The sequence below is a fragment of the Panicum virgatum genome, chromosome 5K, assembly GCF_016808335.1.
Source record: "Panicum virgatum strain AP13 chromosome 5K, P.virgatum_v5, whole genome shotgun sequence".
Classification (NCBI taxonomy): Eukaryota; Viridiplantae; Streptophyta; class Magnoliopsida; order Poales; family Poaceae; genus Panicum; species Panicum virgatum.
Window position 1 is genome coordinate 44,840,149 of NC_053140.1, and position 25,518 is coordinate 44,865,666.

The following is a 25,518-nucleotide window of genomic DNA, read 5'->3' on the forward strand; positions in this document are numbered from 1 at the left end:
AGCATAACTTTGACTGTTTATTTTTTATAAAAATATTTGTTGAAAAGTGATATATGTATATTTTTATGAAAGTGTTTCTTAAGACAAATCTATTCATATAATTTTCACTTTTTCAAACTCAATAACTTAAAAGTTATTCATGATTTATATTCCCAATGTTTGACTCAAACTTGTCCAAAACGATATCTAAATCCTATATGGAGGGAGTATGTTAACACTTGTGATATTCAGCTCTAAATGCATTGATGGTCATACCACTACACTGATTTGCTTGCATTGGCTAAATACTTTGAGGAATTTAGAAGGGGAAGGAGACAAGGGTAAAAAGGACCTTTTACATGAATCTCATGTTATTATGGAGTATAATATAGCACAAAGATGAGTCTGACCTAAAAACAAAATTTGAGAAACTATATTGGTCTTTTTGAAAGTTGAGGGATGAACTTGATGCCTATTTTGCCTAAAATTTGTATTACCTGTAGCAACGTATGGGCACAATGCTAGTAGATTCTAATAACTAATTAGCCATTAATTAGATTAACAATCAGCGCATATTTAATCATATTATCTGACATGTAAATAAGTAGTTGCCCCTGCATCCAAAGATCCCCTAGGTCTGCTCTCCATTCCAGGATCAAGAATCTATGGCCAGGCTAAGCTTGTGATTGCACGCGTTCATTTCCTTTGCAATTAGTAGACCCTTCCATAAAAGATTTAAAAAATAGCAGATCTAACGTACATTAAAAGAGGTCAGTCTTCTTTGCAGGTTATCTATGTATAACTGTGTATTGTTGCAGGCGATCAGTTAGTCATGCTGATGAATTGGTGATGCGTAGTTTGGATTGCATCTGTGCTTCTTTTGGAAAAATTGTCAGCCACCAAACCGACGCACGTCGGCATGTAGAGCGAGCAAGCTCAACAAAAAGTGAAGAAAGATACCGGACAACACAGTAATGGCCTATGAATAATATTCAAAACCAAAATGAATGCTGCAATATCACAGGCAGCAACCAAAACAACACAAAGACAACTGCATTTCAGTTTCAGGAGCAAGCAAACACAACTAGTACATCGTAGCAACTAGCAACCTCACATGTCAGATCGAGAAAGTACAGTGCACTAGTGGATGCCTTTCAGCATTTTCATGTAGCGAGAACATGACCTTACACGACTATAACATCAATCATCTCGTGAGGTCCTCCGAGCACGTTACCAATCCTCAACTCCACGACACCGCAGTCCAATCTCTGAACTACACCAACAACGCTTGTCCAGCGCCACCAGATGTCTAGTTCAGTAGCTGAAGGTCTTTGTGTTGATCCACATTCTGTGGCAGCTGGGCATGGAGATAGATTTTGCAGCATTGCCTTCTTCGGGTCACATCAACAAGAACTGCAGCAGCAATGTAAATGTGCATGTTCAGCAATATAGCCATTACAGCATCGTCTCTGCATAATCTGTTCAAAAGTTTCCATGAGGCATGTAGAAATATGGCATTGCAAGCTTGCAAATTCACCAGTATACAAGGTAGAGAATCGTGCACCTTTCAATTCTTGCTGGCTGCTGTGGAAGTCATGAGCTTTTCATCTTCTTACTGTGATTGATAAATAGGAAGCTCATGACTTCAAAGACAGGTGTGGATAAGTTCATCTTCAAAATCACTAAAACTTCAGTTCGGAAGAGAAGGTAGGAAGCATTAGAAGGCAGCAAATTAGAATTGTAGCAGAAGTGGAGAATTCCATATCAGTTGATAATTAATGAACTCACCCTGTTTTAGCCAAAACTCCATTCAAAGCTGCAAATTCTTGAAGCATGCTTTAAAGAACAGTGATGTCTCCGCCTGATATCAGATGAAATTTGTGGGTGTTAAACTGAAGCAATTACTTGAAGAATAGAGTGAGATGGCAAATTCTTATTTGACTAGCATTTTGCCCATAAATATATGGGCCCAATAATTTTTTCGGTGGAAACTCCATGCACAACATGTATGACCGCGTGAGGTATTAATTGTCTGGTTTTTTATTGTATTGGGATTCGTATTGATTTGTTCGGGTTCCTATTAGGATTCCGATTGATTTATTTGGATTCCGATTAGAATTCCGATTGATGGACTATGGGCCCACCTGTCAATAACATAGGCGGACCAAACCAACGTACCAAACCAAAAATTTGGGTGGAAACCTTACTCGCTTTAGTAATAGGTATAGATTATACTTACTGCACATGATAAAAAACCAAATTCAAGAAGTTCCATATAGAAACATGTTGCCTGCAACATAATATTTATGTTAGGAAGTTTCAAAAAGGCTGGCAATCTAGTATGTCAGATCACAAACTCCTTTTACCTTGACCAAGGATGAGAACTGAATCCTTGGAGATAGGTACAACATCCTGGACTCTTTCACTCGTAAAGATTGCTTCAATAGCTGCATGAAAACATAACAAGGATCAACTAAGAAAGATTACGATCATATGATGTAAATGATACACAACATAATAGACCTAATTAAACCAAATGATCTTAGTGCATTAACCGAACAAGGTAAGCTCCCTTGTTTGCAGTTTAAAAAACTTCAGCACATCCTAAATTTATTAAAGATGTATGCGATATAATTGATTCCAATACAATTAGTATGTTTTGAATATTTTCTAAGTAAATGCACCACTACAATGCCCAGCATATCGGCACAAAGATGCCCCCCCCTGCATATTACACCAAACTTAATTCTCCACTCAGACTCCCTTTGCTAATGTAAGTTGATTGCCACCTTAGTGCCTTGTGGCAATTCTCAGATTATATAACACGGGATCACTGAACAAAATCAAAGCAAGAAGCAAAAGTACTCACGAGTGGAAACATCATCTCTTTCACCACCTCCCCCATGATTACCACGCCTAACCGGCATAACCAACCCATTCACCATCCCATTCTTCTTTTGCACGCTCTTCCTTCCTGCAGCACCGGCACCTTCCTTCCTCCCCTCCTTCTCTTTCCCACCCTTCATCAAGCCCCGCAGCGGGAACACGCGCACGCCGCCAGCCTCACCGAGCAGCAGCCTCCCCATTGCGACTTCCATCGCATACACGGGCCGCGCCGGCTCGAGCTCGACGGCCGCGCACTTGTGCAGCTCCAGCGTCCGCCCGTCCGTGGCTAGCTTCGGGGCGAGTACCCAGATCTGCCCGGCGGCAAGGGAGAGCAGCGCGACGGCGTTGACCCCGCCGGCCAGGCGGACGCCGATGCCGAACGGGAGGCCCTGCAGCGGCAGGCCCGAGGAAGAGGCGTGGAGCTTGAAGGAGAGCGGGGCGGGCGCGAAGCGCGGGAAAGCGGGCGCGGTGGCGAGGGAGTAAGCGCGGAGGTGGACCGCGGGGGAGGCGGGGGACGGGTGCGCGGAGAGGAAGACCAGGTGGGAGGACGGGAGGAGGAGCGCGAAGCAGGCGGCGGCGGCAAGCGGGGAGGGCACGGGGGTAGGAGCGGGAGAGGAGGCGGCGGCCGGGGCGGGGTTGGGCAAGGAGGGGAAGAGGTGGGCGGAGGAGTCGGGGAAGAGGAGCGCGAGGGCGCGCGCGGGGGAGGAAGGCGGCGCGAGAAGGGAGGTTGGGGCGGGAGGGAGGGCGGGAGAGGGAGGCGGCGGGCGCTGAGAGGTGGCGGTGCAGGCGGCGGGGGAGGAGGAGGTGGAGGCTGCTGCGGCGGCGGCGGAGGCGGCATGACCACCGCCGGTGTTTGAGGGGGTGGCAGTGGCACGGCGAGCGACCAGGCGGAGACGGCGCGCGGTCGTCGTCAGGCTCGTGGTCGGGTTAAGTGGTTTTCCTTTTTTTTTTTTGAGTGTGTGGTTAAGTGGGTTGAGATCCCGGGTCGGGCCTGGGTGTGCGACCGTGCCGGGGGTTGAATTTCTTGCGTGTCCAGAGTCCGCAATGGAGCGTCTACCCAGCCACACAGCGTCCAACTCCAACACGTGCGGTGGCACCGGCTTAGATGCTTAGTACTCCGAGTTTTGTTGCGCACTTTTGAGTGAACGAACAGAATCAACATTAACCTTAAAAAAAAAGAGAGATCTATGAGAGCAAGGTTATTCCGTGTGATCGGTTTTTCAATACAGAACCGCTGGTGTTGGTGTAGCTCTTCTTTTGCAGCGTCTCTCGTTGCATTCCAGTGTCCCTTAATTGAAACGCATTCTAGCGCAATTTTGTTTAGTACAGTCAGTTCTAAAGTAAAAAGTATGAGGCCAGAGCCGAAAGGGCAATTTAACATACCCAATTACCCGCAAAAAAATTAACATACCCAACCACATATTCTCTCCGTTCCAAAGTGTAGATTGTTTTAGCTTTTCTAAATTCATAGTGTTTGCTAAGCATTTAGATATAACATATGTCTAGATATATAGCAAAATATATGAATCTAAAAAAATCAAAACGACCTACATTTTAAAATGGAGGGAGGACTTATCAAGTACATCAAGACAATAATAACTCCAATGGGGAAAGATACGCTAATTATGAATTCATAGAAATGAAGTCACATGATGCGGAAACCCCATATAAAATCATTACCATTTATTGGTTTCTTGATTAGCGGATTCTCTCATGACGGTAAATTATTGTCGCCAGAGAGAACAAGTATAACGAAACAGATGGAAGCGCGAGCATGTTTGTTAACACTGGCAGCAAAACTCAATTAACTAATGTACACAGACAAATTGTTACAGCAATGGTTAGAGTAAATTAGTCAAATGCCGGCTCCCTATGAAAGGAATGCAGCTGCTGCGATCCGACTTCCTTGTTTCCAGGAAGACAAAGATGGAGATCGGGTAATATGGGTTACGTTCCTGTAATGAGCCTAAGCTCTTTCCTTTTGCTTTGCCTGGGCCTGCAATCGAGGGACTCTCAAACCTCGACGATGGGACATTTTGCCATAATAGTACAGCTACTATACAACTTGGATGGACTTCAATTCATAGAATCAAACCCTCCTGCACAAACACTGGACCTCACTCCAAACAATTATCTTCTCTTTGTTGTCGACATCTCCTAAGGAAGCACTTCTAGCCACTTGTCATCACAGAATAGCAGCATGTCTGATGGACAGCAATCTTCCTCCATGCTCCATTCCAAGCCCATATCACTCCTGTCTACAAAGATCTGTAAGTGCCCGATTGGTACTACAACGTCGTACTCACATCAGGGTTGCACCAGGAAGTGAGGAGGTTGCATCTGCTGTCTGTAATGTAGCAGGCACAAACGATATTGGTGCCTGCTGAGGTTCGCTAAAGAAGCCCAGAATTTTCAAAATCTGTCTGCAATTAGGAGAAATCACAGCATAAGGCACGTCAGGAAGATTAAAACTAAGAATACTTTGATAAATTCTGCAGGGTATAATAGTATTGATGGTTTCACTGATAGAACACTGAGATAGCCCGAACAAACTCCGATCAAAATTTTCATATCTCGATAAACAGGACACATCTCAAGATCAATAAGGCACATGTTATGAGGCTGGCACTTGGCCATACAACACAAATATAAAACTGATGCTATTTTGCACAGCAAACCAATAAAAGGAAAGAAACTGATGCTATTTTGGGTGACTCAGATTATAGCACACAATGGAAGTTGAAGTATCTGCTGCTCAAGCCAACAAAAGAAGGTATTTAGTAAGCTTGTATAACCAACAGTAATATTGTAAAGGTACCTGGGCAAGGTGTTATGCATGTTCCGCTGATTAACAAAGGAAGAAAGAGGTGTTCGAAGATTGGGATACTTATTCAACATATATTCAAGCTGTGGTGGAGGTAGCTACAGGTAGCAGCCGGATATGATATCAGAAAACAGAATTATAGATATCCAGGAATGCTTCTGTAATATGATAGGATAAATTGGATAATACCTGTAATAAGACATCGAAAGAACGTGGCTGAGTCTGGAATGCCAATTTTAAAAACCCAACCCATAGCTTTGGCATTTTCCATATCTGCAGCGCAAAAAAAAAACAAAAAAAAAGGCTCAGCACTCAATACGTCAAAATAGAAAACCTAACTAGATTTCTTCGTAATTACAAACAATATGGATTAATAATATTAGAACACTGCCAACACTCTTGTAGTGTAATGATAAGCTCCCCAGTCGAGGGAGACACCAACTAGGGTTCAAATCACGGTGATACAAAAAAAAATCCCCTCGCTGACAACCCAAAAAATTAGTGGCAGGTCGCAGACCTGTGGCACCTGTGGTTAGTTTGGGCCCTCCTACCAGGGGTTGGTTGCAGTGGTCGCCAACCCATTGGGTCGTGGTTGGCCCAGGTTACAGTGCGGCCCAATAGCGTGAAGCCGAGGTTCGGGGTTTTTCTCAGCCAGTTTTTTTTAATAATATTAGGATTTAGGACGCTTCAGTGATAACTAATCTTCTGAAAATGACAAAGTGGCTCTATTAAGTTTCTAAGTTTCATATATGAAAAGTGAACTACACCAACTGGGTTCGAACACTCTGGGGGTATCTATATGTTAAAGTAGCTTCTTTCGCTAGGTAAGAATATAGCTATAGAACAACTTTGTTGGGTTTTGGTTAAGCTTTGATATAACATGGATTCTTGGTTGGTCAATCAACAGCATAGGAAATTAAATAGGTCATATAACAAATTACGACTGCATGAGACACTGGAAATTGACAGACCTGTTTATTGACAAGCCTAGAGAGTATTCCCATGACAAAATCAACCTGAATATGTAAAGATGATCAGATAACTGAAAATCATAAACACAATGCCCTTCACTGTTCTGTACAGCTGTACCCAAATATAATAGTTTTGAAAATGGAAAACAATGCAAAATGGCATGACCAAATTGTTCATAGTCTGAAACAAAATTAGTGTCTTTGTAAACAATATAGAGGAAAAAGGCAATGAAATATAGGGATCTATACAGCATCTGATCAGCAAGAACATACAGTACCAACAGGTTAGTTAGCAAGTAACCATTTAGTTTTTAATAATATATTCAAGAGTGTATTAGAGTGATCCCAAAAGGAACAGATGATCTAGCAAAGCAAGCGTTTTCCCAACAAATATAAACAGATCAAATTCATTATGCATGAATTAAAACAAGAATCAGCGTACCAAAGCTGGGAAAGCATCAAGTGCTTGAATAACTGTTCTCATAAAAAGAAGAGGAATTGGTATCCTGTCAACCTGCAAAGCAGTCAAACTTATTAAGCAAGGCAAAAATAAAGATGCACAAAACTGCAATACAGTGGTAATGCTTACCAATTGATTCAGTGACTTCTCCAAGACTTGCTGAGTAAATACCGTACGCTGCTCAAAGCATGCTGTACAAGCATCTGTGACCTGAAATGAGTCTCCATCAGCAGCTTAAAAGAATCATGAAAATAAATGAAGACACATGACACACATTAGACAAATGCATGTGGATGTGTTTGGGTACAAAATCATTCAGGAGCCATACGATCTCTACATAACATGTCAGAATATTATGATATGATATTTAAACAATTATAGTAAATGTTATTACCTTTTTTAAGGCAACTTTATCTTTCTCTGGGTTAATATCATGAATTGCAATCAGAACTTCAGCAGGAGTCAATGCTGGACCGGTATGAGCAGTTCCCTGTAAAAAGATATTTAGTTGAAAGGTTAAGAAACATAACTTGCTAACAATAGATTACAGATGCATCCTTGATAACAAATCACTGACATCATTGTCTCAACCATAAAAGTAAGAAATTATGCTAAAGAACACAAACAGGTCAGCCCTAAATAGAGCTAGCCTGCTTATACTTTAATACTTCCACCATCACATTGAGGCTCAAACAGGCATATATGTTCATACTTCAACATTTTCCAACATCAAATCCAAAGCTCAGACAGGCCTTTGTTGTGAGCTCAAAATGAAGGAGTTACGTAATGCATGTTAATGGAGTGTATCAGTGTAATAATCACCTGCAATATCCGAGCAAGCGCATCTTGGAATTTCTCAAGCGGAAGATCAACTAGCCTCGGAAATATGGGCAATACCTGAGACCAGTGTAATAAGAGAAATTATGTGCAATTCATAAAACATGTCAATTCTATCATTATCGAAAAAAAGAATGAAATCCATAATAACCGAAGAAACAAAATGCATGAAATTCATAAAATAATTGCAATTGTTAAGAACCACACAAAATGTAAAGTATCAAAAAAACAATAACATCAATTGTGATTGTTCAAAATGATATTGAACATACATTTTTTAATATGTGTAAATTAATTTGGAATTCCATATTGCCATGTCACTCCTAAATAAATTTGCACAACTAAAAAGAAAAGAAAAGTCTACATCAAACAGACGTGATCAAAGTTGAAGCACCACTACAAATTATGGACATTCGATGGGGTGATAAAATTTGAAACATATACCTCTTCCTTTGGAAATGAAGGCAGCAAAGGAATAAGAATGGATGCATCCTGCCAGAGAAAGTCACAAGACTCAGCAAACACGTTAAATAAACAAACAAATAACTGTCAAAAGTGCAAACAAGTGAATTTCAAGCAGTACAAAGCGAGAGCAGACTTTATGCATACCTTCAGGGTATTATATAATTGTTTAACAGCAGCAACTAGGTCAGCTGAAGGAGTTGACTCGTCAGTCAATGTTTGTAGTATCTTTAAAATGAGAAAATAAAAAATAAGCATATAGAACTTATTTTCATTAAGATGATGTATAAACACAAGTCGGGAAAAGGGTGATATACCAAGGTAATAAGATGTACGCTGCCTTCAGGTGGATTATGAATTATGTTCAGCATCTCAGGACATGAGGACCCCAAATTACTTACAAGGCTGGGCATATGCCAATGGATACACTGGATAAAAATTGCACCACAATGAGCAGCCAGTACTTGTATTCACCATCAAACCCCCTCCCCCCCCCCCCCCCCCCCGCCCCCCTCCCAATTCAAAATACATGCCGTTTAGGACATTGACACAGTCTACAAGGTGAAACTTTGACCAACAATTTGTATGAAAAATATGACATTTCAAAAGAACATTTTTTTTCGATCCGAGGCAACCCCCATTTCCATTTCAACAATGGAAATACCGAACATACAGAGTAGCATTTCAAAAAGAACATAACTAATACTGTAAAAGAATATTTTTGCAGTGAAGCTAAATATCTAATAGCATCTGTGCTGCATCATGAATCTATTTTTTTTTATATTGGTGGTCAAAGATTAAAAAAATGACTAGCACGAATCCTAAAACGACATGTATTTTAAATCTGAGGGAGTAGTCAGTATTTAGAAATCTAAGCACATTGCAAAAGTACAGGCCAACCTGCTTGACAACTTTTGGAGACCTTCCATAAACATTGAACAGATGCTGAAGAAGATTAGGCCTCTGGAAGAAACAAAATGCTTTTACCACCACTCAAAAAGAAGAAAAGAAAAGAGCAAGATACCATTTACATAATGGATACCTTTGTGCAAAGTGCAAAGAACAAAGACGTATGGCGTTTTGCCTCAGATAATGATACTGAGGATTGTTTCGGTGAAATCAATGATGTCTTGAGTGACCCACTTTCAGAACACCCAGCATCTGGAATCTGAGAACCGCTAACTGAAGTTTCCTGACTGCCTACCTCAAACTGCTTTCAAGAAAGATTGGTGATCAGTGAAATATTCAAACAAAATGAAGTAAATATTGAAAATAATCTTAAGCCATTCTATCCCTGTGTAAAGAAGATGAGAGCCGCAAATAATTAAATTCTAAGAAATCAACCCTATTCTACACTGCTAGATGGTAAAACAAGTCTCAACATCAACAACAACAACAACAAAGCCTTTTGGTAAAACAAGTCTGGGACAATAAAAGCTGCGTGTGCAATCAGCAAAAGTTTCGTTTTAACAAACAGCTTATTTGCTGAACTTCAACAAGCTTATGGGGCTACTACATCGGTTTTAAATTATCCTTGGTATTTTTCTAACCAAAAGTCCAAAACATGCTACAATATGTGTATGTTAGTTTCCCGAATTAAAATTCAAATGAAAGTACCGAAGACACAGTACTTTGGGTGAATTCACATCCATAGTTCACTTTTAACAATGAAGTCAAATGGAACAGAAACTACAATTCCAACAGGAAAACCCAATATATTTTCTGAATTCAAAATAGGTATTTGAATAGTTAGGATGTTCCATAATCTCTTTGCCAACCCCTAGTAGAGCCTGACAAAGAAAAGAGGTCAAACCAGCATAAAGATCAAAATCAGAGTTACCTCAGCTGTAGATTCTTTTAAGGGTTTCAAGTTAATATCTGTGTCCACATCATGCTCATTAGCAACTCCTACAAGACTATCTGTGGCGAACTGCTCGATTTTTTCTGTTGCGTATGTCAGATCATATAGCCTTTTTGCAACCTACGATATAATGCATGTATCAGCATTACATAGCCTAGTGTTATATCAAGTCAAAACAAAGAAATGATAGGGCATTGTTGTTCCCATACCAATCTAACTGCCTTTCCCCTGACTTCATCTTGAGAGTGGACGGCACACTGCAAATTAACAACAAAGAACAAGTGCAGCACAGAATAATATAACAGCCACATTTATTATAAAAAAAATTATACCATTTTTCTGAACTAAGTTTGGCATTATCATAAATTGGAAACTATAGTAGCACAGAATGTGAGCGATGCAGGCCTGCACTTGAGGTTAATGGAAATATTACACAGAAATGAAGATAATATGACTAAGTAAACTCAAACATTGACATGCCAACTTAGAAAAATATCCAATTGTATTTCTAGAAGTTGAGACTTGAGAAGGAAACAAGCAAACCTTCAGAGCAATATCCAAGCAAACATGGCGAAGCGGAGGCCGGCCCAAGATAAGGCTCCATACAGTCCCCAGGCCTTGGGTGACACGGTCACCATCCCCGTCCTTTATTTGTTGGCTGTTGTCTTCTGACATGCAAAGACCCTCTAGTAATCTAAATGAAGACTCAGGCAGATATGGCGCATCACATAAAAGTTTGCTAAATGACTTGTCTGAAGCAGGCATTGAGTCAATCAAGGACCTCGCCTAGAGATGAGAACAAAAGAAATGACAAATGTTATTTCTTTCCTTATTTCAATTGCCAGAAAGAACATACAGGACTTGACAATGATGAGCATGCTTACAAGTGATAGAAAGAACTTTTCATAATGTTTAGAAGTGGAGGTAGAGCTTTCTGGCGAATTAGCAACATTCATACTCTGTAGCAGATACAATACATGCATTGCCAGTTCATGCCCCTACAAAAACACGTGTGGCAGCGGTGAGAATCTTACGAGGGAAGTTACCAGATAACTAATATGGCGCATGCATGGTCTGGGAGTTGGCAATTATGAATTACATGACAAGCAGAGTAAGCTTAACAATCTCAAACATAGCTAAATATGATGATCTTGAATCAGCCTGTCTTGTGGACACGCTAAATTAGCAGCATTCGCTCAACTTGATGAACATTTAAAAGGTTCAAGCTCAACAGAAATGGGCAACGGATAGAGAAGATCAGAAGACACAAGATCACTTCATCAGTTGAACCCTAGTAATGACAACTGCCCACATGTGTGAAAGATCAAAAGATCAGGAGAAGAATGAGATTGGCTCTAATAGGTTCAATTTATGCTCATGTTCTATTAAACCAAATCTCTGCTCATCAGCTTGAAACCAACTTCAAGCTTAGTGTTGTGCTCATGACCAGCTTGTCATGATAGTTCCAGCCAAGTTCACTATTGTGACCCGAGTTTTAGTGTCTAAATTTACATCTCACGACTTAATATGTTCTGCATGTGCATTATAACCCCAACGAGAATAATGAATTAAGATCCTAAACTCAGCCAAATTCTAATCCCTAGTGAATTGATATATCGAAAGGATGGATGTTTCTGCTCTGTTTACAGCAATGCTGGTAACACCAAACAGTTGATATAATTTACTGTTAGTAAAGTACCTTCTGATCATGATAATGAAAGATAATGTGCCTCTGAATCAAATCCATAATATTATCATCATCAGCACTCTGCGAAGCCACAGATTGAAAAGGCAGTACTGTGAGAACAAAATACTGAAGGTACATTCAGAGTATTAGCAAGTAAACAAAAGAGGTTTGAAAAAACAAATTACTAAGCTCTAGTATGAACAAGAATAAAGATCCCGATATGTCAATGATACCTGGGCAATCAAATGTGCAAGCAAAGAAAATCTGGCATTGAGACTATCTTTCTTGTAATCACCAATTATCCGCCCAATGGCAAGTTTGTTCAATAAGGATTTCTTTTTATCACTTAGTTCCAAATGAGATGTAATAACTGCCAAGTCGTGATTGGTATCATCTGGTGTTGATGCCTCAGGACCTGGTAAAAAGGGATCAACCTCTAAATCCAAACTATCAGATTCATCTATTGAAGTAACTTCTGAAGACATGGGATTCAGCATCTCTTCATCGACATCAGAAGAATGAATCCCAACATCCACTGGTGCCTCAACTTCAAAGGTTGGCTCCGGCTCAGTGGTAACATCTGAAAGCTCTGACTTGTCTTTGGCAATTGTTTGACTGGGTTGAGAAGCTGAGTGATGTTCATCTTCATTTTTTGGTAAATCTCTTGAATAATCTGAATAGTTTTCAGCCTTCCCAGAATTGGAGCAAAGTGCATTTGGCAAATTATCTGTCTGATGCATGCTATTAGTTTCCACCCTCACCTGTAACGAATTTACAGCAGCAGGTGACACTGTCCGCCGTGGATCGAGGCGACGAGGGTCCTGCAAGACATCAGCATCCTCAGAATAGGCATTTCTGCTGACTTCATAAAACACAACCTGAGAATCACCAAAAGACAGATCGTACCCTTCTTGGATCACGCTTAGCATCATGAACACCAGGCATAAAAAGGGGGTCAGATGGTGAGATGCTGACTCCATCAGCTGTGGATGTTGATGGTGCAGCGAACAGTGACGAGTCTGGATTGACTGCCAGGTTCTCTGTTAAGAGACCAGATGAATATTTAAAATCCGGTTTCTGGACACCATTATTTTTTGCTAAAGGAAATGAGGCTCCTGGTAGATGTTTCATTGTTTCTATCACAATGTCCGCCATGACATCTGCCTCTACTGTTGAGACAAGAATACCCAGGGATTCAGCTCCTCTTTCTCCTTCAGCAAGTAAAGCACCAATCATTTCAATCATCTTCTCAACAGGAGACACGTCACTGTTCAAAAGAGCTGGATCAGATAAATGGCCCACATTGGCATCATTGTCAGTCTGCATATCAGAATAATCAGAGGATCCCAGAACTGGCAAGTTAGAAGTGGCAGATGTGTCAAATCTTGCTCTCTTAGCTATGCCATCAGACATAGCAAGAACATCACTTGGTCTATCAGCAGGTTTGTTCCGATTATCTCCATAAGGCATCTCCCATGCTGGAGACTCATCCTGTGACATAAGAAAACAGCTTAAATTCTTCAAAGGAGAAAACAACACATAACTCATAAAGGAAGCATATTTTCAAAGGTATGTGTACAATCCATTGACAAGGATTGTATAAGCATACCTTGGCAGCGCGAGAAGCACGCTCAATATTCCTAGACATCTTCTCTGCCTGCCTAATATTTTGTTCCATTGCCTCGCCAGGGCTGAGAGCACGAAGCCGCCGCATCAATATGTCTTTGGACTGTCCAGAGAAGAAAGTCTCTGGTTAGGTTGACAACTAATATATGTAAAAATCAAATATGAGATATGTAAATCCTAAACAAATGCTTACAAAAAAATTAATGGTATACTGCTCTGGGATACGATAAAAGAAACAATAAGTCTCTGGATAGCTCATAAACATATTAGTCAGTTTATTTAATTATCAACAGTTACCCCAACAAGACATGCCACACATAAAAGATTCCAGGAAGATCAACCAAATTTTTTTTCCTTAGGTAAATCAGACAGATTCCAGATCAAAAAAAAGAAGAAGGGGTGTGGGGACCTCTTGAGGGAGTGATTCCCTGAAAAGAGGCTGAATAACTCAGACCAGGTTCTCAATAAATTTACAATCCAAAGATACTAGAGCTGAATTGTGTCTCACTTGGTCATTATTTGACATATGACCTCCATATTTACAATCAATCATCATAAATTGGATTACAATTAGTTAATTGGCCATAATATGGAGTAAGAACGTAATAGCGGGCTAACCAAGTTACATTTCATTGCAAATTAAAAAACAATTATAGCAACAGTTTAAGAATCTTTTAGCTGCATCGAGGCATGAAGTATATCCATTCAATCAGATAGTCTATCAATGATAACTGATCCTTAACTTGTATTAGATGATCTTACCTCAACCATTGCCTGGTGAGGACTCCTTAGAAACCCCAAAAAGGCTGCTCTTAGGGCATAACGCAGGCTTGCTGAGTGTGCACCTTTTGCAGTTTCCAAGCCAGGGTTGAAATCAAGTAGCACTGGCAGCACACGGTCATAGTAAATTGGCCGATTCTTTACAACTGCCGCAAGACTGACAAACGACATATATGCATTTCAGAATAACAAATACATCTTAGACAACTATGCAGCCATGTAAGGTGAACAGTACAAATAGATGCATAGCCCCAAGCTTCAAAGATATATTCGATCTTTACATATAGCTGGGCTGGCAGCCAAGCACGCATGCCAACACACACAAAGGCCAAACTAAATGGTCAGGCAAAAGGCCAAAATAAGAGGTCAGAGGATCACAAAGAACTTAGGTTATATGGTAAAAGTGTAAGACGTCAATCAGCTAAAGTATTTCAATTATTCCATAATGCTTACATATTCACAATTCAGGATAAACATGTGGATAGCTAAAAAACGATGCCATGTGTTAAATAAACTCATGTTTATCATCATGTTTATCATCATGCATAGAGGATGCTATTTAATGAGACAGGATAAAATGAAGGAATAATGGGAGTGTGATGAATCACTTGTACTCAATATATGCAATACAGCTGGTAAAAACCCTTACGAATTAATGGTGCCAACTAGGAAGGATCCTCGATGAGCATAAGCTGATTGCAGAATATCCAGGAGGAGGATGAGAGCTCTGTGTGCATCAGCTTCCAGAACAACAGGATCAAGGCTAGGATGAAATTGAGATAATCGTGAAATATCAAATCTCCAGTTTTTCCCTGTATGTAGGGTGAAGGCATACTTTGTTAATGTGAAAGCCAGTTTCTATAAAAAAATATATATATTGCCCAATTAATTGTTACTGTTAATCTGGAAAATGCCACCTTCAGTTGGCTGTATTTGGTCACTGTTGGCTTGAGATGTGCAACACAAAATCCATGTTTCAATGAACTTTACAGCGAGTAGTTTAGTTGCAATAGGTCCAGGCTGTTACATGTCACACAAACAATAGTGTCAGCCAGTAACAGAATATAACCCCTCCCCCCCCCCCCCCAACACACACAGAAATCACAGCGCTAACAGTTGCATCTGATCTCAGACATGTCTTTTTTTTCATAAAACAGGTTATATTCCCAGGAAGCACTGCAGTAAAGTACAATAGTATCATCTAGCAACTTACCACCACTAAAAATTAAACAAAATCAAGAGGAATACAACAATGAAGACCCCCACAGTTTTAAAGTTTTAGATAATTGCATGATGTGTCGACTACTCATGACAGATTAACAGCAGTTGCATTTATTGTATGTATGCAGCATTAAACCAAACCTCATGCATCACACCACGGACTGCATCTTTGAACTGCTTCATCCAAGCCCACAAGTCTTCGAGCCAAGCTTCAAGTTTTCCGCACTTGTTAATCTAGATACAGTAGAATAGTGAGTACCAGGAACAATTCTAAGAGCAGCAAGTTACTAACATGTAAAAGATAAAGTTATAAATAACGTCAAATCAAAGCAGGAAACCCATGTGCCATGAAAAGCAATTGACGAATGCTTCATATTTTCCAAAAACAGGGGGGCAATGCCAGATTAATAGTACAATTCAGTACACATCATTCTTGGATATTAGTCCAAACAAATAATGCCTCGATTAGTTTGACAAATTTCAAATTTGTTTTCCCTCTTGATGTCTGGAATTCTAGATGTCACAGGGTAAGAAAACAGGTTCAGTTTCATGCATTCTACATTCAATAGCACAAAAATGTAAAATTAAGAGTTTGATGTGTAACTCATAGTCAAATGGGAAACACTGATCCATAAGCTTCTACACTCCCGCACAATTATATTTCATGAAGAATAATACATTGCTCTTACCACTAGCAAATTCTAACAGTCCTACGGAATTATGGATATAGTCGTGTATACAACTGGGAAGCACCACTTTTAACTTGACACTTGGCTAAACATATAAAATTTACAAAATTCCTTCAAACATTTAACTGGATGCTGTTGGCTTTGTTTCTCTTTCATGGCAATATGAATAGTACAAGGAAATCCAGTGCATTTATTAACACTTTAATGCGGGTATACATTTAAGATGGTTGAGTTAGGGCAAGGAGGTCATTATGTTAACTGACTTTTCTCAAATGCTAAAAATGAGCACCAAATTGTCATGCAGCTCTTTGTCCATACTATTCTAGCATTTGTTGAATCAGGCCTATTCTTGCCCTCATGTTTTTCATGGAGACCGTGTAGCAAATATTAAAAGAAAAGGGTGCAAACAATGAGTTTCAGAATGAAAGAATGGTTGAAGCAGACTTCACAAGTATTTGGAGGTTTTGGTTAAATCCTTGCAAACAACTAAAATGATTGGCCTTTCAGTGGCAGCATACTAGGTTGTGTGGTCTTCAGTTCTTGGATGACCAAAAAGAGATGCATTCACTCTCAACATGCCAACAGCCGAGAACAGACAAAAGTGCTTTCATCGGCAGCACTAAGTCAATGGCTGTTACTGTTCTGCATGAACTGACAAAGTGTAAACAGGAAAAAACAACAAAAGGCTGGATTTACACTGTCTTCAACCACTACAGCATGCATTGCAGTTTGAAACTCTTGCTATGAAAACTAGGCTTTATGTTAGGCAACAGGCATTTCTTGTAGCGTAGTATTCACTCCGATGGATTTTGTGAGACATTCCGAAACAACTAAGCAAATAACCTCATCAAATAATCATAGCAACACCACAACGGTAGGTAGTTACAACAATTGTGGATTTATTCATTGATAAATATCTGTTTTACAAAGAACAACCTGAAGTGCCATCTCTTCCAATACAGCAGCAAATAAATTTGTCCCACTAGCTATAGATTGCTTAACAACCGCAGGATCATCATGCTTCAAAAATGACAGCAAATTTGGCATCAGCACAACCAAATCTTCTGTTACATTTGTGCCAAGCTCTCTCAGTAATCTGTCAGAAAGAAACATATATATGAGAACTACCACAGCAGTTTTCCCAAGCAGAAAGGAAGGAATAACGAAATAAACAAATTTTTTGTTAACTCGCACTAGGCTAAACATTAGGTCCAATTTTACTACCTCCAAAGAATTTCAGCAAGTTGTTCACGGGTACTCAAGTTGCTTAAAGAAGATCAATGACACTTTAAACAATATATAACCTTGAATCAACAGGGGAAAAAATAATATATAGATTTAAAGATATTATTGGACATTTATCTTGACCAAAACACCATATATAAAGATAACAAAAAACTTCTATCCCACAAGCATGGGTTCCACCCCGTCATTCCAAAGATCCATGCTTCAATTAATTAAGAATGTGGTATTGAAACAAAACTTTGACATCATTGCTTCATCCTCCTACCAGATGGTATCAACCAAACCACGCTAAATCAATGAGCACTATTCCTGCTATTGCAGATTCGTGCAAAAATTAATTAATTTCTCAGCTCCACTGCTGATACCAGGCTCAACTCAGATCCCTAGAGGCTAATAACAGAAATCACAACTTGGACAAGCCCACGCTCATAAAATTTCACAAGAACAGCCGTGCACGCATGGATGCAAAACGGAGCAAGTCAGATCTACGAAGGTTAATCCAATAACAATTTACTCAGCAACTTCAGTAACGTCGACTCCAACTAAAACCAGCTACAGGTCCGGAATTCATGAAGAGAAGCTACAGGTCCTGAATTCATGAAGAAAACAGACCTAACAATATAAACAATTTTGCCAGCATGCCTGAGAGAGGGCATCACTACATCGGATACGAAAGTGCAGGAAGGTATGACCTGCGGCTCACCTGATGGCACGGGACGAATCGAAGCGGGGTGAGGCAACCTCCCCGCGGTCTCCCGGCGGTGGCGGCGGCGGCCACCGGGCGCCGTCCGCCCCGAATTCCATGGGCTCGGGGCCTAAACCCTAGCTCAGGGGCGCAGCGCCTCGCGGGCACGCAGAGGGACAGCTAGGGCGAGGGTCTGCGGCCGGTAGGAGTACGCAGTGGCAGCTCAGCCGAAGCTACGATTGGGTTAGTGGTAGGGTTTCTGTTTTGGCAGTGGCCGCAGGCTGCAAAGCAGGAGGCGACGCAGCGGCGGGAGGAGCACGGGGCCGAGGCGGCCGCTCAGGCCACGGGGATAGAGGAGGCGAGGAGCGGAGAAGGGCCAGGCCAAGGAGAGACTGGCCGCTAGCCTTCACGACGTTATAGGGCGGAGGAGACCGACGCGTAGGACCGTTTGAGGTTCTACCGGGGCCCACGCGTAAGTGTCTCCGCGCCGTCCGGTTTGGCAGCGTGGGCCGCGTGGGGGCCTCTGTGCCTGTCGAGCCAAAGGTGCGCCGCGGCCCCTGTTTTTTTTTTCCTTATATTACTACTTTTCCAACGCTGCCCGCCGGGCGTTTTTTTTATTTTTATATTTTTCAAAATCGTTTTTTACAGAAATATATTTTCGATTTCATAATTTACAGATTTATACCCCTACCGCCCGGCTGCGGGGCGGCCGGCCCCCTGCCTCCCTCCTGCCGGGCGGTAGGGATCTTAATGTAAATAAAATTTATTTTTAATCGTATTTTGGCCCCTGGAGGAGGCAGTCCCCCTGCCGGGCGTCAGGTAGGCCTACCCGCCACCCGGCAGGGGGGCTGCAGGTTAAACCTTGACCGGCAGTGCGGCATTAGATGTGGTTTTAAATATTTTGGATAGAAATAAAAACTGTTAGTAAAGTAGATGAATATGAAAAGTATAACTTAACAATTCATACACATACGCAACTGAGAACGAAATAAGTGATGCATGAGAACGAAATAAGTATAACATGACGACATGTCCATAACAAAAATACAGAAATAATTAAAAGCACCTCCTAACCACCCCGGCCATGTCGACCTCTTTTACGATGTGCATGGACGTGGTCTGTAAGGTAAGTGTGTCGGTCTAGAGGCCCTACGTCTCTACCTGGACGTCCGGTGACCACAGGTGTCTGGAAAGTAGGATCGGCCTGCTGGTTAGGTGTAGAAAATAACCGACTCCAGTCTTCGAAGCTCGCCTCAAAAGTATCTTGTGTGGCCCATATGCAGTAGCAATTAAGATATCTTAATCATCGTCTTATAAGTCATATATTTGGGTACATATTCATCGTACGTACCTGTTGGTGGTGGATACGAAGAAGGACCCATATCAGGAAGCTGGTGGTGCGATCCTGTAAACCGTTCTAATTATTTAAAATATTCATAGAAATAAGAAGAACATGATAAATTCGGACCACGAATTAGGTATTTACCTTGCGTTCCTTCTGTTGTCGCCATAGGGTAATACGAAAAAGGTCCCGCATCATATAACTGTTGTGATCCTATATGTAAATGCAAAAGGAATTAGACTTCATACCAAAATTAATTGAAATTAAGATATGAACTATGTGTTTACCGAAAGGTCGTTGTGGTGCCTGTGTTGGTTGAAATGACATCCCTGCAGCTGGTGCCATGGTACTAAACTGGGTCCCTCCATGAGGTTGATAAGGTGGGTGTCCATCACTTGTATGGACTGAGAATTAATTGTTGTTATCAAAGTAGGAAGTCAGTAAGAATTCCCACGTACCTGGATAATGCTGCTGAGACCAATAAGGTGCTGGGGAAGGCTGCTGCTGTGTGGGATCACAAGGAAACGAGGTCGAGGCTTGAGACGAACCGTAGGAGTCCTCGTACGATGTCCGGCTACCAAAGGCTTCAAGCATGGAATGAACTCTTTGTGAAACTCAGGTCCAGGCTGACTCTTGCTCATTCCTATCCATCATAGATCCCGCTCGAATCCTCATCAAATTCGCCCTGGCATCTACGTTCATCAACCTGCACATTTCAAACTGTAAGCAAGAAAAAAAAAGACATTAACACTCTAATCCAAAGTATTTGAAAAACGATGATAACTTTGACTCACTGTACCAGTTAATGCCTCATCCCTATGTCGTGCATAACCATCATGTGGGGTCGCAACATGCGGCTGTGGATACATGTCAGCATATAGCAAGCGGCAACGAGTCTTAGCCTCGTACCAGCTCAGGTACGCCCTGTACGAAGCCTCCGTGTGTGCAGGGGTCGAAAGCGCCACGTTCTCCTCTGCCTGGTCCCAGCCATCGACCCAAGGCTGCACCCTTGTCACCCACATGTTCGAGAATGGTTGACCAGTCCTCGACAAACTAAATATTAAAAACAACTTAGTCAAATATGATTAGTTAACTGTACAATGCATAGTCACTGAAATGACATATGAATTGTTACCTGTGGTCATGGTGTTGGACCCGATCCAATACTGACGGCACAAGATACAACTGCCTTTGACCGAACTATCTCCTGACTCTGTCCGGGCAGTGAGCCTCAATGTAAACGTCGTACACCAACGCTGTAGTTGTCATCCAAAAGGCCTGGTCCTAAAAGCAAACCGAAGATATCCCGAACGGTGCACGAGTGGTTATAGCCAACTCGGAGTAGGGTTCCCACACAACGTCTTCAGGTGTCAACCGATCAAACTCAGCCACAAAGTCAGGATAGACCCGACGAGACTATACATGGGCCCAACGCTTCTGCACAAAATTAATAATAATATATACCAATAAGAAATACAAAGAGGGTCAAACAAAGCAACAGAATTGCCAACAGAACAGTAGCAGTAGTAGTCATTTCCGTACCTGACGAGCATACCAGAGAGTCCCCATGGTGGGCCTATCGTCCTCGGTGTCACCGTACATATCCGGCTCATACGGTGAGTGGTCAATAATCGGACGGCCAATTGCTATCCTCTCGTACGACTAAAGCTGTAGCAGAATCGGACATCCTATAAAAATTGCATTGTGCTTATTCTGCACCGATGCCTTGCAGAGGCCACGGTACGTGGCTGCAAGTACCGCTGAACCCCAACTGTATTGAGGCATTTCCTCCACAGCTGCCTCTGCGATCTCCTGTGCGTAAGGCACAAGCACCCTATCCACATAGGCCTCGTGTGAGTTGTTGAACATTATGTATCCAAACAACCACAACAGGTATGCCTCAAGGGATCGAGTGACGCTATCCTCATCAGCATCATGTGCCAAATTGTCCGACTGCATAGAAAAGATGAACATTTATGAGTACGAGATCAATTATAAAATAAAATCATAACTGCACTAGTTAAAAGCATAACTCTAACATTAATCATAACAAAACGAGGTATGTACCTGGAACTGCAGGATCCATGACTTGGCAGGCCCTGCTGCTTTTGGGTGCTCCTCTAAATCAATCGCGATGTCAATATTTGCAAAACACTCTTCTAGATTGTCCAACCACATAGACGAGACAACGCGAGGCCCTACGGCATCCCTACTGATAGGAAGACCCAGCAGCATCGCAACGTCCTGTAGGGTCGGTGCCATCTCCCCACAAGGGAGGTGGAAGGTGTGTGTCTCAGGCCTCCATCTATCAACCAGAGCCGTCAGTAGGGACATGTCCAGCTTTGCCAAACCACTCTCAGCAAGACGGCCTATAGTAAGAAGACCAGCCTCACTCAACCTGAAAAGTATAACGATCAAAGGTAAGTACATTATGTAGGAAACGTATATGAAACAAACGTATTCTCAGAAACATAATCCGATGACATATCACCTGGGCACTCATCGTGGGTCAACAGGAATCCACTCCGCTGGTAGACGTAGACGCAACACGTTAAATTTCACGCACTGACCACTGCAAGGAAGGACCGGTGCGACGAGTCTATGACTCGGTCAAGTAGAGCTGGCGTATCTTCGGCCATACCTAACACAAAAAATATAATTTTTCTGCATTTTCTACAATTTATCTGAAATTTTCATAAACTTTTCTAGCATTTTCTACAATTTTTGTACAATAAAATTTTATAAATAAATTTTTCTAACATTTTCTACAATTTTTCTGCATTTTCTACAATTTTTTTGCATTTTCTACAATTTATCTGAATTTTTCATATACTTTTCTAATATTTTCTACAATTTCTGAGCATTTTTCAAATTTTTTTCTCGTATTAAACAACTAATCAATACCACAAAAATAGTTGGTAAACCTAAATGGGTTTTCTAGAAACTAATCCTAATTCTACCTAAATTATAATAAAAACAATACCTAAATCGCTAAAATATCATTACTGCTGCATACACTAATTATAGAATTAAACATACAAAAAATTTAGAATGAGAAAGTTGAGAAATATTTATTACCTGCGGTTCGGATCCAAAATCCGGCAGGGCTTCGCCGCTGCAACTCCCTCCCTCACCCCTACTCTCTCCCTCCCCCTCTCTAAATGTTGTGGGAAGCAAATGAGAGGGGAGGGGGAAGCTCAGCCTTTTATATAGGGGGAAGCCTGCCGCACGGCTAGCGGGCGGCGGGTACCTGCCAACCGGCTGCCGGGCGGCAGCCTCCCCCCAGGGGCCAAAATGCGATTAAAAATAAATTTTATTTATATTAAGGTCCTTACCGCCTGGCAGAAGGGCGACAGGGGGCCAGCCGCCCCGCAGCCGGGCGGTAGGGATATAAATCTGTAAATTATGAAACCGAAAATATATTTCTGTAAAAAACGATTTTGAAAAATATATAAAAAAACGCGCCCGCCGGCGCCCACAGGATTTGAGGCGATGGCGTATATAGGGATTGTTTGGATGCCTCCAGATTTTAGAATCACCAAGAAGTTAGATTTGCCCAGATTTTAAGATTGTATAATCTATAGCTTCTGAATTATGGAAGTTGTGATAAAATTTGTAATGTTTGGATTTCGGAAGCTGGATTCTAGAATCCAGAGTGGTCCAAACAGGTTTATAGGCTGGATTCAATGAACCTTAACAACCTCCGTCGCCGCCGCCGCCTTTCTATCGAGCCCATCACTGATGCCTGCATCAACTCCTGCCAGATCTGGTTGATTGATGCCTCCGTCGATCTTCATGGACAACAAGATAAACCACTTCGGAGCTCCACGCCCTAGCCATATCCACCATCCAACTACAGATAACGCTCCTACCTCACCGCCTTTACGGCCGTCTCCATCGCCAAGTCGGTGACCGGTGGCTACAAAAACCCTAAATCGTGAATCCTAACCCTAATCCAAGCGCTATCATACTCAATCCGAGGGACGGAGGAGGAAGAGGATGAGAACTTGCCTCATCGCCGGCCACCTGCCGCTTGCCATCCAAGTAGAGGTCGCCATGTTCCTCCACGGTGCCCTTCCTCTCGCCGGCTTGCGCCAGGGACCGAGTGAAGAAAAGGAAGAGATAAGGTGAGTGTGGACCACTTTTTGGAGAATTCCCCTTATATTGATGTCGCATGAGGTTTCATATACGGTAGGTGGCACATGTATGCTTGGTGGGCTCGTAGGGGGGAGCGAGCAAATGGATCCAAGGCCCATCATGGATGCTTGTCCCCCCTCCACTCTGTCACGCAGTCCTTGGCCACCAAGCCTTTGCAAGCTCCATGTTTACGGCACTTTCATCCTGTTACCATTACCCTCCACCACGCAACCCTTGCTTACCTTGGTCACTGAGCCTCCTCATGCTCCACATTTCTAGCACATTCATCCAATTACCATTAGACTCATCTTTTTTGCTGCCCTATGAATTTCTATAGATATTTTGGAGGATCCACAACAGCTAGAATGTATAGAATGTAGAAGAGGTGGTCATGAAAGAGGAAGGAGAATCCGGGTCATACAACATGGTAGAAGCAAGGCCATGAACCATGCAACTGAAGTGTTACCTTTGATTTGTCCATTCCTACCACGTTTCATGTATTTCATCGGAACATGGATTTTGAACCCTGAACTACGAAACCGGGCATCCCACACCCTTGAACTAACCAAACCGTGCAAAATACCCCCAAGCTGAAACCAAAGCGGTATTGCTATGACGTGGCAGCGGTTTTGTGATGTGGCTGGCAGTCTGGCCTCCCATCGGAAATTACCAAATTGCCCCTTATCCTCTCTTCCTCTCGTTTCTACTCCTCTGCCGTCGCATCCGCCGTTGCTGCGCCCGCACCGCGTCCTGCCGTCCGCCCCCGCTTCGTGCCCGCCCATGGCCGCCCTTGCTCCGCCGCATGGCCCTCCTCCGCCCGCCGCAGCGAGGCCCTCCTCCGCCCATGGAATGCCCGCCCACGGCGGCACGCTGCTCGCCCGCTCGGGGAGGCGTGCCGCCGGGGGTGGCCGGGGCCGCGATGCATGGCACGCCCATGGCACGCCTGTCACATGGCCTCGGGTGGATCCGGCGGTACGCCATGGCCGCGAGAGAGAGGAGGGAGGGGGGCGCCGGCGTGGACCCGCCATGGCCGGGGAGGAGGAGGCCCGCCGCTGATTCGAAGCTTGCCGGGGAGGAGGAGGCCCGCCGCCGATTCGAAGCTCGCCGGGGAGCTCGCCCGCCTGCGGGCCGCGGCGGCGCGGAGGAGACCCGTCCGCGGTGCGCTCCGCCGTCCGCGCTCGCCGCCGAGGGAGCAGTGGATGGTCGTTGCCCCGCGCTCGCGCACGGAGGAGGATGGGGAGCAGAGGGCCACCACCGGAGCTCGGGAGGGAGGCAGCGCAGGGGAGGGGGAAGGAGGCCGCCGTGCCTGGCCCCCGTCGGCCCGGCCGCCGCGCAGCTGCGCGAGCCCGGTGCAGCCCCGCAAGGCCCGCCGCGTCGAGGTCCAGGGGGTGGCGGCGAGCGCCGAGGTCCACCGCCGCTCCGGGACCTCGCCGGCGGATGTGACACGGCGAGCAGGGTCGGAGCAGGGGAGGGGCGGCGCTTGCTGACTCGGTGACTGGTGCCAAGTCGGACGACGAACGTCGCAAGAAACCGGTCTGGTTTTGGCTCAGGGGGTATTTTGCACGGTTTGGTTAGTTCAAGGGCGTGGGATGCCCGGTTTCATAGTTCAGGGTTCAAAATCGGACGATCCTGATAGTTCAGGGTCCAAAAACGGGCTTTACCCTAATTTGATGTTTGCTGAACTGCACATCCTTGCATTAGTTTGTTTAATCAAAACTGGAAGCCGCCAATGAGACAGTGCCATTGGAAAGGTTGCAGCTGTATAATTTAAGATATGTGGTTTGGTTTTATTACCGCAGAGAAGTTTCAAAACAAATAAATTAGCA

At 42.9% G+C, this 25,518-nt stretch overlaps 1 protein-coding gene and 1 pseudogene across 20 annotated transcripts; both read right to left on the reverse strand.

Moving 5' to 3' along the window:
- Window positions 1-944: 944 nt before the first annotated feature.
- Window positions 945-3,797, reverse strand: LOC120707710 (annotated as a pseudogene).
- A 734-nt stretch (window positions 3,798-4,531) lies between these two features.
- LOC120707706 lies at window positions 4,532-23,832 on the reverse strand. Of its 20 annotated transcripts, none has more exons than XM_039992674.1 (36): window positions 22,634-23,832; window positions 22,047-22,196; window positions 21,623-21,953; window positions 21,098-21,508; window positions 20,691-20,992; window positions 20,350-20,608; window positions 20,014-20,275; window positions 19,843-19,950; window positions 19,700-19,768; window positions 19,280-19,564; window positions 17,220-17,379; window positions 15,736-15,828; window positions 15,291-15,393; window positions 15,023-15,185; window positions 14,356-14,530; window positions 13,577-13,696; window positions 12,874-13,458; window positions 12,201-12,788; window positions 11,980-12,048; window positions 11,165-11,278; window positions 10,824-11,066; window positions 10,490-10,537; window positions 10,260-10,400; window positions 9,462-9,629; window positions 9,320-9,382; window positions 8,737-8,847; window positions 8,567-8,647; window positions 8,402-8,449; window positions 7,943-8,017; window positions 7,515-7,610; window positions 7,250-7,330; window positions 7,103-7,174; window positions 6,661-6,705; window positions 5,879-5,962; window positions 5,684-5,787; window positions 4,532-5,288 (listed from the first exon to the last, which is right to left on the reverse strand). In XM_039992674.1, the coding sequence occupies exons 10-36, from the start codon at window positions 19,321-19,323 to the stop codon at window positions 5,168-5,170; spliced, it is 3,795 nt and encodes a 1,264-aa protein (XP_039848608.1). In that variant the 5' UTR covers window positions 19,324-19,564; window positions 19,700-19,768; window positions 19,843-19,950; window positions 20,014-20,275; window positions 20,350-20,608; window positions 20,691-20,992; window positions 21,098-21,508; window positions 21,623-21,953; window positions 22,047-22,196; window positions 22,634-23,832; the 3' UTR covers window positions 4,532-5,167. The 20 variants fall into 20 exon arrangements, with proteins under 20 accessions (XP_039848608.1, XP_039848610.1, XP_039848614.1 ...); XM_039992676.1 differs by having other exon boundaries at window positions 20,014-20,261; window positions 20,355-20,608; window positions 22,634-23,686; XM_039992680.1 differs by having other exon boundaries at window positions 20,014-20,261; window positions 20,355-20,608; window positions 22,047-22,127; window positions 22,634-23,685.
- Window positions 23,833-25,518: the final 1,686 nt, after the last annotated feature.

Bases quoted from the DNA above. Each gene is read 5' to 3' on its own strand.
- LOC120707706 (XM_039992673.1), bottom strand. From the start codon at position 18,332: ATGGAATTCGGGGCGGACGGCGCCCGGTGGCCGCCGCCGCCACCGCCG. The intron at 15,186-15,290 runs GTGGCATTTTCC...CCCTACATACAG, and splicing joins CCAAATACAGCCAACTGAAG to GGAAAAACTGGAGATTTGAT. The intron at 5,788-5,878 runs GTATTATCCAAT...TGCTACCTGTAG, and splicing joins CTTTCGATGTCTTATTACAG to CTACCTCCACCACAGCTTGA.